This window comes from Periplaneta americana, chromosome 3 (genome assembly GCF_040183065.1).
Source record: "Periplaneta americana isolate PAMFEO1 chromosome 3, P.americana_PAMFEO1_priV1, whole genome shotgun sequence".
In the NCBI taxonomy this organism is placed as follows: Eukaryota; Metazoa; Arthropoda; class Insecta; order Blattodea; family Blattidae; genus Periplaneta; species Periplaneta americana.
This window is the reverse complement of record NC_091119.1, coordinates 182,424,173-182,442,207: the sequence shown is the minus strand read 5'-3', so window position 1 is coordinate 182,442,207 and position 18,035 is coordinate 182,424,173. Positions and strand designations below refer to the sequence as shown.

Below are 18,035 nucleotides of genomic sequence, written 5' to 3'. Positions count from 1 at the left end.
CATTTACTTATGACCGCCTACTTTGTATGAATACAAATATATATATTTGTTATAGTTTCATTATAATTTATTTAATATAATATTTACAATTCAGTGTTCTTTTCTCTTATTTCTTTCTCATATAGATCAGTTCTTCTGATAGATTAGTTCTTTTTCCATATATTTACATTGTTTACATTACAATCAATAAGTAAGACTTAAATATTTTCATCCTCAGTGTTTCTTTTTAAATAAAACGATGTGATAAAAGTGGTGACTATATTTTACGCCATGTCATATTGAGAGTTAAATAGATTCTCAATAATAATGTTAACATTTATAATTAAATTTAGAGGGGTTAAAAATTCTAATGGTCTTCATTTTAAAATACTTAACATCAGGTATTCTTAACTATTCACAATTTTTTTCTGGAATAAAGCGTAGATTATATTCTTACTTTTTTTACAATATTAAAATTTCAATAATATAAACAAAGAAAGATAAAATTTATCATTGTGTTAAAATTTCTCGTAACAGTGAGTAGGCTATATAATCATTCAAAAATGCATGATAGGAGTTTGTGTGAAATTATTTTATGAACCAACGAGTAAAGCCTTGTAATGTACCTCACAGAAGGTCCCAACCCAAGTAAAAATACTGATTTCACTTTCACCAAATCATCTTACAGACTGGCATAAAAATAAATAAAACCACTTGTGGGAATTTGTCTCGAGTCGCTTGGTGGTACTGTGTAGTCCCTGCGCGAGAGCGGTCCTGGGTTTGACTTTATTTCTCCCATATTATCATATATTTAAAAGGAACAAGTTAGATCGTTTTATTATCACTATTATCTTAAAGTAGCGTTGCGCTGCACCCCGACACCAAGGAGATCTTATTCAGCCACAGGAAACTAATACATTATTAAGTATTCTTAACACTTAAAATTATCTTGGAAATTGGCGCCATCGTAGAGAGGAGAGGAGATGACGTCATTCCCTATACATAGCTAATGAGAACACAAACCGTGATTAGTTCTTTAGTGCTCCACTGGGTGGCACTACAAATGAACTCGAGCCCTTAAAAGCAGCCAAGTCGTTAAAAACTGTTGCTCGGTGCCTGTCTTACGACAGTGCGAACTGATCGAAATGGCTGCGTTCGTTTCTAAAACTAGCCTATCTTTGAGACAATGGTATTCCAAGTGTTTACGTGAAGTGTGAAGAATTGTAGTACGTGGGATCTCTATTCCAGAATAGGTTTAACAAACATACATCTAATTGCAGTCATTTTCTCTCCTTATCCATCAAGACATAAAATAGGCTACTCTTACGTAAAGTCATTCTCATCAATGTATGCGTTTCAGTTGATTAATATTTTTAAATTAATGTTTGAGTGAGACATTCATTAAAATTATCAATATTATATGTGCAAAGTTAGTAAAATGAATAAGACTGAAGTTTTGGAAACTCCAGTAATTCACAATTTAAACGTTCTTACGAGAGTGAAAATCAATAAAAATTAATTTCAAAAAAGAAAGCAAACGGGTAAGTTACTAATAATAAAACTTTAAGTTGATGAATCTAGGAAAAAGGTAAATGATTTTAATTACAACAAATTTACTAGGCCTATATTTTGTGGTAGGAGAATATTTACGTTGTAAATATCAGTCTTAAATCCCACAGTGAAACATACAAGTTGAGTCACATGACAGGCACCAAGCGGGTGTAGAACTGAGCAGTTTGCGATGAAGGCGATCGGCCCGCAAATACGTATCAACTCAAATCCTAGAAGCTTTGGTACGTTTCATAGTTCACGTGCACAGACACTTTGCACAGCGTTTAGCGTGGAATTACCTACATCACAGAAATAAGACAGCAGCAGAAAGAAAACGTCGCAAAGGCTGCCTCGCTTTGAAGGGCTCGCAGTGGACGGAACAGAGGGGCTTACCCAGTGATGTGCAGCATAGAAAGACCGAATTTGAAGTATTGCAGATCACAGATACATTAAAGCAGGATAAAGGAAAATGTTGTTCGGCCCCCTCACACTTCGCCGCCGCAGATATACACATTTTGTTTTAAATTACAAATCAGAATCAAAGTTTGTTTACTAAAATAATATCACAATACACGGCATTAACGATAATGCCTCTTTCCATATTTTTCTTTGCATCTGCTTTAAATGGTTTACCAACATGTCGAACAATAAATTGTGTAATCGTAAAGGCACACGTGTGGCCCGTCGCACCCCGAGTCGAGGTCCATCTTGAAGGAGACGATGTGCCCCCACGACAGACTCTGTCCGCAGAAGACATAAATTACGTATATCAATTAGAAAGATTGGCTCCTCGCCGCAAGTACTGTGTGGACGGACAAACTGCGTTGTGGTGACGTGCCCGGGCACCACCCCCGCGTCGTGGTGACGTTTTGTACAAATTTTGGATTTGGCACAGGCACCGGCTCGCGGCACATCTCCTTCTCTAGGAACAGCCGCAGCGGTCCACCACCATGCCGGGCAGCAGGCCGTAGATGATGTTGTACTCGTTGTCGAAGTACAGCATGGAGATGGGCGACATCTTGCGCGGGGCGCAGCAGGGCCCGGCGGTGCCGGACGGGTTGGCCAGGGCCACGATGTGCGTGTGCGGGTACTTCTGCAGGAACACGTACGGGCACTCCCCCGAGCAGTAGTTGGCCTCGTACTTCTTGGGCGCGATGATCCAGTCCCAGCCGAACTCCTCGAAGTCCACGGTCAGCGGGTAGCGACAGCATCGCGTCTCCTCCGACGTTTCGTCGCAGTTGAGGCCGATGGTGCGCTTCGTCCGGTGCTTCCGCCCGTCCGCCGTGTACAGTTCTATGAACGGGACCTGCGCAGACAACAACACACTATATATAACACACTGTGCCGTGCTTTATCATAATTCGAAAGCAATTCATTTATTAATTAATTGTCTAGGCCAGTCATGTCAATTGATGCCTATAGGAGCAAGCGCGCGCTTTAGAGCTCAGGAGAGCCTGAGCGCTTTACAGCGGAATGGAAAGAGACAGACGAAAGAGGTAGTATATGCCGCTTGGTCCAGCTATATTGAGGGATGGCCAGCACTGATTCAATAGATAAAGGGAAGAGAAATTATTAAAACTGTATCCATGTTAATTTTTAGATTTGTCTGAGAAGTATGAGTGCGAAAAATTGTAAATTTAAATTTATATACTATAATTGCATAGTTGACATAAGACAAATTGTATTGTATAATTATTAATTTCAATTCAGGAATCCGCCCCTGAGCACGAGTTCTCCTCTTTCAGGGGCGAGCTAAAGTTTTTTTCTGTATATATTATATGTTATAATTATTAGCAAAATAATAAATAAAATAAAATAAAATAAATTATAAGAATGTAAATTTAATTGTATTTTTCGTTTTTTACAAGTATGATTTTTTTGTTAAAAAAATATTTTCTCAACTTCCTTTATAGAAAAGTGAAATTTTCAGATATATGCCTATTTATTTAGTAGCCTTACAGAATGGTTTCATAAATCTAATATACCGTAAATACGTATTACTGAAGATAGTGTACCGGTATTGAAAATTTTGAAAATATTCGCATGGAAATTGTTTGTAAGGAAATGAATTAACAAAGCAACTACTGTTACATCATAAGGAAAAGGTATGTGCTTATGTGTTGTATAGCTTCAGCACATTTCGAGAAAATAATTTAATATTCTGATGATAGGAAGTTGCTCACGAATATCACCTTAAAAAGCATAATGCGATGAGAGTTTTGTTACGGAATATTAGTTACAATTAAAACATATACTGTACAGCACCTAGGTAACTTTGTTTTGTACTATAATATTGTTTTCATTAGTTTATTGATTACTCTTATAAGCCTAAAGGTACCATCAATGCGAATTCCAACTTATCATGTCATACTCAATCCCTTTTTTTGGGATAACACTTTCTTTATGAATAATGTGTTTCATCCATTTAGTACAGTATAGTTGTACTTCTATGGAGTTTATGTCAATATTTCTTCTTAACTCTTTATTATGTTATTAACATTTAAAAATACAACTGCAATATTAAGAAATTGGTGTTGGTACCTTTGTTTTACAGACAATATAGATAATATCAAACAGAAAGAAGCCATATAAAAATAACGAAATAAAATTTCACGTTCCGTCTGAAGTTTGTGCACCACTGTTTTCTTAATCCAAACAGGCTGCTTACTCATATACACAACCCCTCCTCTTTCCATACTTAGCGCTTGATGCCCGCGCTCGACCTCAAGGTCAGAAAGATGCGCTTGCTTTCACATCACTGGTCTAGGCACTTAAATATACATTAGACGCTTCAGTATCCAACCAGCGTAACTCAGCTGTAACGAGCTGGTACCATAATCCGAGACCATACTCTGGCGTGGATTTGAATCCGACTTGGACCTATTATCTGATTAGGCTTTTTCCAACTATAAAGCAAATGTTAGGTAAAAAAAAACAATATTCGTACTCTGAAAATGTTCGTTCTACGTTACAAGACATTACTGGAGCAAACCAGAAATATGATACAGTATTTATCACTATCATCAGACGAACAACTACTTTGTGAATCTAATAGTGTATCTCGTACTTACTTACTTACAAATGGCTTTTAAGGAACCCGAAGGTTCATTACCGCCCTCACATAAGCCCTCCATCGGTCTCTATCCTGTGCAAGATTAATCCAGTCTCTATCATCATATCCCACCTTCCTCAAATCCATTTTAATATTATCCTCCCATCTACGTCTCGGCCTCCCTAAAGGTCTTTTTCCCTCCGGTCTCCCAACTAAAACTCTATATGCATTTCTGGATTCGCCCATACGTGCTACATGCCCTGCCCATATCAAACGTCTGGATTTAATGTTTCTAATTATGTCAGGTGACGAATACAATGCGTGCAGTTCTGTGTTGTGTAACTTTCTCCATTCTCCTGTAACTTCATCCCTTTTAGCCCCAAATATTTTCCGAAGTATCTTATTCTCAAACACCCTTAACCTATGTTCTTCTCTCAAAGTGAGAGTCCAAGTTTCAGAACCATACAGAACAACCGGTAATATAACTGTTTTATAAATTCTAACTTTCAGATTTTTTGAGAGCAGACTAGATGACAAAAGATTCTCAACCGAATAATTTTTTTAATTGGGTTATTTTACGACGCTTTATCAACATCTAGGTTATTTAGCGTCTGAATGATATGAAGGTGATAATGCCGGTGAAATGAGTCCGGGGTCCAGCACCGAAAGTTACCCAGCATTTGCTCGTTCAACCAAATAATAACAGGCATTTCCCATATTTATGCTGCGTTTAATTTCCTCCCGAGTATAATTTATATTTGTTACTGTTGCTCCAAGATATTTGAATTTTTCCACCTCTTCGTATAATATTTTCGTCACGAGACATAATCATATACTTTGTCTTTTCGGGATTTACTTCCAAACCTATCTCTTTACTTGCTTCAAGTAAAATTCCCGTATTTTCCCTAATCGTTTGTGGATTTTCTCCTAACATATTCACGTCATCCGCATAGACAAGCAGCTGATGTAACCCGTTCAATTCCAAACCCTCTCTGTTATCCTGGACTTTCCTAATGGCATACTCTAGAGCAAAGTTAAAAAGTAAAGAACGTTTCGTATACTCAAGAAAAATGAAAAGTAAAGAACTCTTTCTACCCTTCCATCCTGAGTAAGTACTTCGGTCAGTATACGTTAAGGGCAGTTCTAATAGGTATGAATTGAATTGAATTTGTAAGAGAAGGCTCTACATTCAAACAGTGGCATCTGACCCTCAAGCTCTGCGCATTCCCAAACCCACACTGGGTTCGCTGCGTAACCAGGTTTTGAGCAGACAACCCCACTCGTCACTGGGCCAGCCCCCTCCGGGAAATGCTTTGGAATGATGACCGATTGGAGAGATTAACGGAATGATGTAAATATTTAATATGGAGAAACGGGAGAACTCCGAGAAAAACCCCAACTGCGACCTTGAGCGCCATAAGTGTCATATGATTTTTTCAACAGTAATCTTACTAGAGGTTTTGATTTATCTAGAGATAATGAAAACTCGAGTGGGATTTAATTGACTATTACACGATTAGAAGAAAGTATATGAAGATTAGAAGTAACGAGGTAATATATATGATCTAGGTTACTAGTCAAGAAGGCTTTGTTGAATCAGTTTCATTTTTATTAAAAAGTTGCATTTCACTTCAATTATCCGGATCCCAGTAATCAATGTCACTTGACAGATGATTTTCAATAAATCTTAGTATTAAACAATCTCTGATACGTGACTATTCATAATATCATATAGCAGAAGCTATAACATAGCCTATTATAAACAACTGTTACAAAAGTTTTAATTAGGGATGATTAAATAAACAAGAAAAGTTTTAATTAACGATGTTGAAATAAAAAATAAACATTAATAATTTTAAAAGGAGCAATTATTGAAAGTACAATTTTCAAATTTGATTGTTTTAGTGGTTGGTGGTTCAGTTGATGTTATATTAGACGTGTGTGTGTAAAAGAAGTGGAACTCGTTGATGTACATGTTGTATTCCTCAACTTATTCAGGATTTCCGAATGTGCTCTTCATTTATTTGTAAATAGGACTTCAGGGAAGATGCTTAGCTATGACCAGTGATCTTTATTAATTATTGTTCTTGAATGCCAATGCGAGTCATATTTGAAAGTGCTGTGTATCGACTGGAGTGGTTTGTAATTTTGTTTTTTTGTTTTTTTTTTTTTTGACGTCCAGACCAATGTAGTTTGAAATGTTGGAAAACAAAGAAACAAATGCTAGGGTAGTGATAAAAATAAACAAATGCTAGGGACGCGATAAAATTAAACAAATTCTAGGGACGCGATAAAATTGTGCGATAAGCAGCCATTATTGGTTGAAAGATGTCCTTTCGTACCGTTTTATTGGTCAAAAGCAGTATGACGTAGTAAAAGTGTAGGCCTAATAGTCAATAAAAAATCCCAGGCCTGACAGGGAATCGAAGCCGGACCGCCTGCGTGACAGGCTGAAGGTCTGTCCACTTAGCTACCGCAGGGATAAACTGTATGTTACGTAGCGTCGATGGAATTGGTGATAGCGAAGAGGCATTCGGTGACATAAGGTCGTAGGTTCTTCATAGATTACTCGACATTACGTTTGGGAAAACCTGGGCTAAAACCCAAGCAGGAATCGAACCGACGCCCTAGTGCAGCTCAGGATAAGCAGGCAAACGTCAGCCGACTGAGTTACGCCGCGCCGATGCGGTGGTTCAATGACGTTGAATCTCTGATTAAGTGAATTTATAAAATATAGTTTCGCAGTTCATTTTCTTTATATTTTGTTTGTATTTATATAGTTTCATATATTATATTTCTTCAAATAGGTATACGCAATTTCTAATAATTATTAGCTCTACATAGTAAAAGGTACACGAGACATCAAAACAGATTAGTCAACGCACAGTAGAGACTTAAGAAGAGACGTGTTATGTAACATGCGGATGTAGCTGACAAATGATATACTGGTGACAATATCCGATATGTTTTTGTAATGTCTGTCGAACTTCAACTCTCAATCAGTGAAGCTTTAAACAGTTATTGAGACATCGATACGATGTTTATTTTGAGTAATAAGTGAGACACTTTGCTGTGAATCATGATCTAGGGTTTGCAATTAAAAATTCAGCTGATCCAGATTCGATTCCCGAGGAAGAATGTATATTCTTCCTTGAGGTGTGAGATTTCTTGAGTTTCTGCACTATGCACAGTGAAATCGTTCAATCATAAAAATACTCTAGCGTCAGGAAATAGAATTATGTCACTTTTAACAGTCTCTAAATCGAAACTGACCAAGAAGTACGGTCATGAAAACATTCCTTAAGGATGTAGGGGAGAGTCGGATAGTATCGGACAGTGCGTTTTTTTCATCTACCACCATATGGTAGTACCTGAATGACATGGTTACGTTTCTCTATGCGACATCACAGAAACGTAACCATGTCAATCAGGTACTATCATCGTGTGGTAGATGAAAGAAACTCATTGTCCGATATTACCCGATGTCCGATACTACCCGACTCTCCCCTATGTACATTTGAAGAACTATGAAGAGGCTGAAAAAACCGCCCAGAATAGACTTGCATGGAATGAATTGATCATAGGGATGAATCAGTCGCAAGACAGAATCCACTGAATCAAATGAAATCAGAATTAAATTTTCGGTAAAGCTTTTTTTTTTTTTTTCCTAGAATACATTACTCGAAAATGGTGATTAGTCGAGTGACATTTGCCAATAATTTTTAAAATGTAAGGATTTATTAGAAAAGCGAAAAATTCAATCGGTACTTTTCCTTGAAACTACAAATCGGGACAATTCCGCTTCTTAAAACGTATGGCGTGCTTCATGATATTCACTATAGTATAAGTGAAAGAGACTAAAAGATATATATACACCATGGTTACAAATTATTGGACGATTTCAGAAGGCTATATTTTCATTAATATTGAATATAAATGCATGATCTTACCATCATTTGAAACAGGGAAGTTTGAAGTTTATACTGACTTTAGAAAATTTAAATTTAAGCACACTTAAATGCCATCGACCTGGATCGGGATTAAACCCGCAATCTCAAGCACAGAAGGCCAGCGCTATACCGACTACGCTATCTTGGCCGACCTGACCTTAGATGCACTCGATGTGAGCCTCACGTGTAATACGACAGAAGTCCAGGCGGTGATCCCATTCATGCCAAACCCTCTCAAGCATGTCTTGTGTGACGTTTCTGATTGCTGTGTGAATGCGCCTTCTCAATTCGGCCAACGTCGCTGGAAGTGGAGGTAAGTAAACATTGTTCTCGACGAAACCCCACAGAAAGTAGGTGTTGATTTAGGAAAATTGGCTAATGCCACAACTCACGGACGAGGAGAAACAGGGGTTCATTTTCCAACAAGACGGAGCTCCTTCACATTGGCATACGGAAGTCCGGAGGTACCTAAATCAACACCTACCAGGTCGATGGATTGGTCGTGCAACGGAGCAGACAGCATCTTCTGTTCATGGCCACCGGATTTCACAGTGTGATTTCTTTCTGTGGGGTTTCGTCAAGGACAATGTTTACATATCTCCGCTTCCAGCGACACTGGCCGAATTGAGAAGTCTCATTAACACAGCTATCAGGAACGTCACACAAGACATGGTTGAGAGCTTTTGGCAAAAATGGAATCACTGCCTGGATTTCTACCGTATTACATGTGGGGCTGCATCGAGTATATCTAGTCAGTATAAAACTTCAAACTTCTCTCTTTCAAATGGTGGTAAGATCATGTATTTATGTTCAATATTGATGAAAATATAGCCTTTTGAAATTGTCCAATAATTTGTAACCACGGTGTACTTTAGGGACTTCATAAGCTAATTTGACGGCTTTGGCGCTGAAATCGCATAAAATATATTGTATTATGAAACGAATAACGCAATATGAAACTATAATATTTGGCCACTTGATTAATATAATGATACTGTTCCAAGTTAATTTGTGAAGTTGTTTACTTAACCCGCGACTTCTTAATTTGTATATCAGTTATATATAGAAAATTATTGCACTAGATTTAATTTATTATATTTGTGTTCGGAAGTGAAATGAAGTGTTATGAGATCATTAGGATCAACATGTAAGAAAACGCAATTGCTTTACACGCGCACTGGAGATAATGGGATCAATGGCTATTTTTACAAAAGTACTTCCTCTGTTAAACGCAGAAAAGTGCCTGACAATAAATAAGGATAAACAGAAACTGATAATACAGTAAATCGAATAACCAACATAAAATCATTGACAGTTTCTTTTGGACTATGAACATCGACAATTCCGCCTCTCTGTTTCAGTAGGTACCGTCGGGTGTGAAACGGTCAAAGAACAAAACTGACCATTCACTATACTCTAAAGGTTGCATTGATGACGTGGTGCTTGATCATGAATAACCGATTAATCATGTTAAATGTACATTTGTTTACCACATAGACTGCGAATTATTATTTGTTGACTTACGTCACATTTTACATTTATGGCAATTGGATACATACGTTTTGTACTATTTACTAGTGGCGTGTGCAGCAAATGCTGCAAACTAAGTTCATTAGACGTTCAAATAAACATTTTTCAGATTTATTTTCAATGAAGAATACCAGACATTCTGAAAGTTATTTGCTTCCATAATAATGAAAGATTCTCTCGAGCCAATACTGAAGAGAACCACGCATATATCTACACACACCGCCATTAAATATATGAAAAAGTCCCAACCCCACTTGATTAATAACTATAAAAATATTTTATTTTTAATAATATTATTATCTTACGTAAATTTTATAGCTTTCAGTAACATATACTATATAGCCGCCACTCAGTAAAATATAGAAATGAAAATCTAATTTAAGTTATTCTCTACATCTACTTACATGTATATAACCCCAAAACGTTTCACTTTCATATAGTCAATATAGCATTAATATGTATAATTAATGAAAAATAGTCACATCACGGCATTAACTACAATAATATTTCATTTCTAATAGTAAATAATGTCATCAAACCACTTCAAGTTTTGTAGTTTTTAATATCCAATACACAGCTGTACCCAGAAAATTACACAACACAGAATAGAACCTATAAATTATTTTTAATAAGTTAAGTTTTTAATAACCAATTTAATTTGAGCTCTAAATATGTCAGCATTCTTGCAGATCATGGCCTTCGTGTAATATTGTTTACTGTAGTTTACTGTAGTGTGTGTTTTGTTTTATTCTGAAATGCAACACGGCCGACTTGATGCTCGCTTCGCTTCTCCTGAATGCAATTAGCTAGTTCTCAAAACTGACGACAGATGGATTTTGTAAAATAGGATAATTATGTAGGAAAATTGACATTTCACTGAAAACTACTATTTTTCCGAAAAACTTTGGGTTCCAAGCTTCAAAATGAGGGGCCATTTATTAAAATCCGTTCAGCCGTTTTCCCGTAATTTCCATTACCAGTTCAAATTATATAGATTATCTCAATGGAAATATAAAGAGTGCAGCAATAATTAACTATCGATTACAGCAGATAAAATAAGTAAAATGTAGCAAACAAAATGCTGCATTGCCTTAAAATGTCACTGAATGTCGACGAAAATCATACCAAAACTTCAGAATAAGAAACCGGTAGTTTGATTTCCTATAATTACAAGTGTATTCATATTCAGATAATGATTATTATAATTTATTTTTTTTGGTAATTTTTTACATTGCTATAATAATGTCAACTGTTCAAATTGGCGTATTTTCCAAGGAAATATACGCATTACATTACACTTGGAATTAAGCGAGAAATTCATAAACATTTCCAGTATGTTTCTTCAAATATTTAGCGAAAATTGAGGCGGTAGCCGGAAAATGGGTCTACAGGTCTATAGGCCTTTTTTTCGGGAGAATGTTTTATTTGATTCTCGTTTTAAAATATACTTGCTTACGTAGTTTCGTTTCAATATCTCGTCAACAGAGGGCAGGGTAGCTAATTGAATGAACTCATGCCCCTTGCGTAGTTGTGGAACTCAGCAAACATCAGTGAAGATGATCCTCAAAGTGAGTGTGAGTCCATCCAGGATGTGCACTGAAGTGTAAACTGAACTCTCAAGATAAACTTTGAAGTGAGTGTGAATCCATTCTAGATTAATACTGAATAACCTGTAATCTGTATTCTGTAACCAACAGATATTCTTGAATTTTACGTTTTCGGTACAATTTATGACGTAACTATGAGATATACTTACTTACTTACTTACTTACTTACTTACTGGCTTTTAAGGAACCCGGAGGTTCATTGCCGCCCTCACATAAGCCCGCCATTGGTCCCTATCCTCAGTAAGATTAATCCATTCTCTATCATCATATCCCACCTCTCTCAAATCCACTTTAATATTACCTTTCCATCTACGTCTCGGCCTCCCTAAAGGTATTTTTCCCTCCGGCCTCCCAACTAACACTCTATATGCATTTATGGATTCGCCCATACGTGCTACATGCCCTACCCATCTCAAACGTCTGGATTTTATGTTCCTAATTATGTCAGGTGAAAAATACAATGCGTGCAGTTCTGTGTTGTGTAACTTTCTCCATTCTCCTGTAACTTCATCCCTCTTAGCCCCAAATATTTTCCTAAGAACCATATTCTCAGACACCCTTAATCTCTATTCCTCTCTCAAAGTGAGAGTCTAAGTTTCATAACCATACAGAACAACCGGTAATATAACTGTTTTATAAATTCTAACTATCAGATTTTTCGACAACGGACTGGATGATAAAATTTTCTCAACCGAATAATAACAGGCATTTCCCATATTTATTCTGTGTTTAATTTCCTCCCGAGTATCATTTATATTTGTTACTGTTGCTCCCAGGTAGTTGAACTTCTCCACCTCTTCAAAAGATAAATTTCCAATTTTTATATTTCCATTTCGTACAATATTCTCGTCACGAGACATAACTTAATCATATACTTTGTCTTTTCGGGATTTACTTCCAAACCTATCTCTTTACTTGCTTCCAGTAAAATTCCCGTGTTTTCCCTAATCGTTTGTGGATTTTCTCCTAACATATTCCCGTCATCCGCATAGACAAGCAGCTGATGTAAACTATGAGATATGAAGAGTACAGGGGAAAAAGGGGGGATGTCCACTTTCAGGCAAAATTCAGATTTCCATTCCCTTATATACTTCATATGAAGTGAATTCATTCTACACTTAGAACAGGGGAAGAAAGTTCTTAGTCACAGAATAACTGCTGGTTAAATTCTCAGTATTATATTCGGAATGATAGAGTTTCACATTTTAAAATTGGTTTCCTGAGAATTGTTTAAAAGTGGACATCCCCCCTTTTTCCCCTGTACTCTTCATATATGTAAGATATATAATTTTAAATAATTTTGAACTTGTAAACCTCTGTAATGTGCGTTGTTCAATGCTGATGTTTAATTTCTGCTAAAATATAATCACATTCAAAGTATTTTGATAAAATAAACTTATCTGGAAAAAGGGCCTATAAAATGCTCTAATAAAATATATATACTTATAATAACACTACAGTATTAAAATCAGAATGCATTATTTAACAAAATCTTGTAGACAAATATTAACGTAACAGTATGTAAATTGTTATTTTGGTAAAAGTGCATTCAAATCGCAATTACATAAAAATAAATATTTCAATCTTTGTTTCCTTGAAACATGACTTTTGCTTATGGGCCCTTTTTCCGGCTATCGCCTCAATTTCAGATGATCTAAATAGTGCTTCTGTTTGAAGTAGAAAGAAATGTGGACTATTTAAACGTTCGGATTGGACTTCTTTCATTGCTGGCGAAAAAAGTATATATATATATATAGAAGGTACTTAGTGACAGTAATGTTACAGAGCAAATCCTTAAGATAAAAGAAACAGAATTTTCCTTTACTATTTTGCATTGTTTCTTTTTATTTAGTAGCCTATACTGCAGACGGACAATAGTAAGATAGCTTACAGTTAATATTTCATTTTCATGAGTCAAATTTGAACACAATAAAATGAAGTTAAGGAACTTAATTGTTGTATTATTAATTGTTATGTTTACGTCATCAATTCTTATTCTTAGTACACATACTCGTATTTCTACCTAATACCATATTTTCTCGAATACCCCGCGCCCTCGATTAAGCCTCGCACCCCACTTTCGAAAGGCAAAAAAATAATAATAATAATAATAGAAATTCTAATTACCGGAATAAAACTTTCAACGAATCTATTCACAACAAATAAAAAACAATTAAACACAATATAATCCTGATATCGCACTCGGCGAAGATTCTTCTGCGAATACTGAATCGACGTTTATATTCTGAGATGAAAGAACAGTTGGAAGAAGAGCAGTTTGGCTTCAGGAAGGGAAAAGGTACGAGAGATGCAATTGAGCTAATACGAACAATCGGCGAAAGATACCTAGAGAAGAATAAAGAAGTATATATAGAATTTGTGGACTTAGAAAAGGCGTTTGAAAGAGTAGGTTGGAATAAACTGATGGAGATTCTAAAGAAAATTGACATGGATTGGAAAGAGAGGAGGCTATCCAGTAATCTTTATATGAAACGAGTCAAAGTCAGGATAGGAGAAGAAATGTCAGAAGGAAGTGAAATAGGGAGAGGAGTACGACAAGGACGCCCTTTATCACCTACCCTGTTTAACATATTTGGAGGATTTAGTGAAGGACTATTTGAGAACATGGGAGAGTGATAGTAGGAGGAAGAAGAATAAAGTGTGTAAGATCTGCTGATGATATGACGTTGTTAGCAGAGAAGATGATATTAAGCGATATGCTACAGGAGCTAAATGGCAGCTGTATGGAATGAAGATAAATGCAAACAAGACAAAGACCATGGTCATAGGAAGAAAAATAAAGAAGGTAAACTTGCGAATTCTAAATGAGGCAGTAAAGTAAGTGGACAGCTTCAGATACTTGGGGTGTACTATAAACAGTAACATGAGCTGCTGAAAAGTCAAAAAGAGAATAGCAATGGCAAAGGAAGCTTTTAATAGAGAAAGGAGTATCTTCTGCGAATCTCTGGAGAAAGAACTTAGGAAGAGACTAGTGAAGTGCTTTGTGTGGAGTGTAACATTGCATGGGGCAAAAACATGGACATTACGACGAAGTGAAGAGAAGCGAATAGAAGCATTTGAAATGTGGGTATGGAGAAGAATGGAGTGTGTGAAATGGATAGACAGAGTAAGAAACGAAGCTGTGTTAGAAAGAATGGATGAAAAAAGAACGATGCTGAAACTGATCAGGAAGATGAAAAGGAATTGGCTGGGTCACTGGTTGAGAAGAAACTGTCTACTGAAGGATGCACTGGAAGGAATGGTGAACGGGAGAAGAGGTCGTGGCAGAAGAAGATATCTGATGATTGATGACATTAAGATATATGGATCATGTGCGGAGACAAACAGGAAGGCAGAAAATAGGAAAGACTGGAGAATGCTGGGTTTGCAATGAAAGACCTGCCCTTGGGCAGAACACTATGAATGAATGAATGAATAGTTCAGTTAACAAAAAATAAATAAATTTTCTCCTGAAACAGAACTCATTTGAAACCCATCCTATGTGCACGCACTGCATGCATGTCGGTTATCTTGCTTAATCAGTCGTTTACTCGATATCTTGCAATATTAACAGCATGCGTCATGTTTCCATGTTCCTCCACGTCTTTGGTAATTTTGAGTTTTTCGCTGCAAGTAAAGGATCGAAATTTCATACCTTTAGTATGCATAGTAGGCCTACTCACTTTCAGAATTGAAAATACAGGGACATCATTTTATTTTTACTTTAATTTTTATTGTACCTGAGTTTTTGAATGTACTTCACTCCCACCCCTTCTACTAGTAAATTTCCAACTGTTCTCAACACAGAACCAAGCGTATACAGTCAAAGTCGCCTTACTGTCATAGTAAACACAAACAGTACTGAGTTAGTGAGTATAGTAAGTTCGCGTTTTCCAGTGACGAAAGAGCTTTCAATATTGAATCATATTCTCGCACAGGTACTGTCGTCCGTTTGCCTATGTCGCATCCCGGTTTTCCCACCCGCTTCTGCTCACCCCTCTGTAAAGGTTAGTGGCTGGGCTGTCTAAGCTCTTTTCTTAAAACATTAATTTCTGTTAGAAATTGGACGTCTACGTAATATTATACAACTGTTTAAAATAACTTAAAAAGACCTCGTTAATTAATTAACTGTCACGTGATTTCCCTCCTTTCTACGACCCTGCAATAAAACCACTTGAACGGACAGTAGATAGCATGTCTGAGTAATTTTATCTTTGCTGAGCGGGCATAAGTGAAGATTGAATTTACAGTACGTAAGGTACTTTTTTATAGAGTAGGTACAGAATTATTTCAACATGAGTTACTCGTACGAAGGACGAAACTGCTAATTGGAATTAGGTGCAATAGTCTATAGTGCGATAATATGCAAAAAGGAACTGAGGCCTCAATCGAAATGAACGGCCACGATTTTCAAAATTGTGTTTAAATATCCATATTATGATTATTTTTCAATTTAACTTCATTCTCTATATTGTACGGTAATGTGCTGTAGACAGTGTAATATACACTGCATAATGAATACGTCCGAATTGATAGCTCAGTTCGTGAGTGAAAACACTTATTGTTAATACAGTACTGTATTTTGATTAAAGAAAAAATGAAAATAATCAAACTCAAAATCGCGATATTTCCTACTTTACGTAAATGGATGAACAACTTTTCTTCCCTTCTGTACCTAGTAAAGTGATTTGTTTGTATTTTACGCCAGTACCATCGAACTGCAGTCGTGGAAGGGGGTAGCAGTGTTTCCTGTTCTCAACCGTTAATTCAAAGGTGTAGCCAGGTTAATATTAGAAATGTTAGTAAAAATAAAATGATGATTCTTTATAAGATACACAAACTAGATAATTATCACACTTGAACTTATTTCTGATGCATGTACTGCTAATCCACATGCCATGTACCAATGTTAATATAATTGAAATAACCTCGCGGGAAGATAATGGCATGCGCTACCACCTTAGGTGTTGCGCAGGAGGAAAATTGGACAATGTTGTCAACTTCACTTGAATAACCCGCGTACCTGTATTTATTACTTGCATATTTCGGAAGAAAAGTGCACGGAGTATTCGAAATAATACGGTAGCACTATAATAAAGCATAACTGTATATCTGTAATGCCCATACCAGTATGTATGTATACTCTCATGCTCAGAAATAGCCGGAAAATGTAAACAGTTAACTTGCGCTCCAAGCCTGCTGTCTGAGACAGAATACGTCCTCTTTTATGCTGATAAATAAACACGGCAGACCCAGTGACGGATAGTAGGAAAGAAGCTAGTCTATGCGTATTACCTCTTCTGTAAGGCAGTACATTTAATTAAAGCCGTACAAAAATAAATTAATCCAACTGAGCGACATACAGTAATCAGTCCAGCGGCGGATACATTTTTTTCTTTTTATTTTATTGAGTCATTTTACGACGCTGTATCAACATCTAGGTTATTTAGCGTCAGAATGAAATGAAGGTGATATTGCCGGTGAAATGAGTCCGGGGTCCAGCACCGGAAGTTACCCACCATTAGCTCGTTTTGGGTTGAGGGAATACCCCGGAAAAAACCCCAACCAGGTAACTTGCCCCGACCGGGATTCGAACCCGGGCCACCTGGTTTCGCGGCCAGACGCGCTGACCGTTACAGGTGTGGACAATACATTTGAAGAGTCCACTGCAAGAATGATGGATGTCATTTGGAATACATTTTGCAGGAGAAGTGATTGAAAGTTTGAAATGCTTAGCGCTCAAAGCTTAACTGTGATTTTCCGATCATTACTGGACAATGACTATCAGTGTTAATGCCATATAACTCTCTATGTACATTCTATATGTCTTAAGCTATGCATTGACAGTCTTGGTTCATTTTCGACAAGAAAGTGACATCCATCATTCTTGCAGTGGACTCTTCATTTTATTTAGAGTCAGCTCTTCAGCAAGATGAAGTGTATTAATTGTAAAAATGACTCCAAATTTCTCCTTGATTAACAGAGGACGCATTATAAGTAGGCCTATGAAGTTACAGGAGAATGAAGAAAGTTACACAACGCAGAGCTGCACGCATTATATTCTTTACCTGACATAATTAGGAACATTAAATCCAGACGTTTGAGATGGGCAGGGCATGTAGCACGTATGGGCGAATCCAGAAATGCGTATAGAATGTTAGTTGGGAGGTAGGAGGGAAAAAGACCTTTGGGGAGGCCGAGACGTAGATGGGAGGATAATATTAAAATGGATTTGAGGGACGTGGGATATGATGGTAGAGACTGGATTAATCTTTCTTAGGATAGGGACCGATTGCGGTTTTATGTGAGGGCGGCAATGAACCTCCCGGTTCCTTAAAAGCCATAAGTAAGTAAATAGATAAGTTT

General features: G+C 36.7%; 1 protein-coding gene across 1 annotated transcript in view; it reads right to left on the bottom strand.

Moving 5' to 3' along the window:
* Positions 1-1,451: 1,451 nt before the first annotated feature.
* The window catches only part of myo (growth/differentiation factor myoglianin), a 207,011-nt gene continuing 190,427 nt past the window's right edge, over positions 1,452-18,035 (bottom strand). Inside the window, exon 4 of the mRNA XM_069822369.1 lies at positions 1,452-2,836. Coding sequence (XP_069678470.1) covers positions 2,453-2,836 — 384 coding nt within the window. The 3' untranslated portion in view covers positions 1,452-2,452. The remainder of the gene's footprint in view (positions 2,837-18,035) is intronic.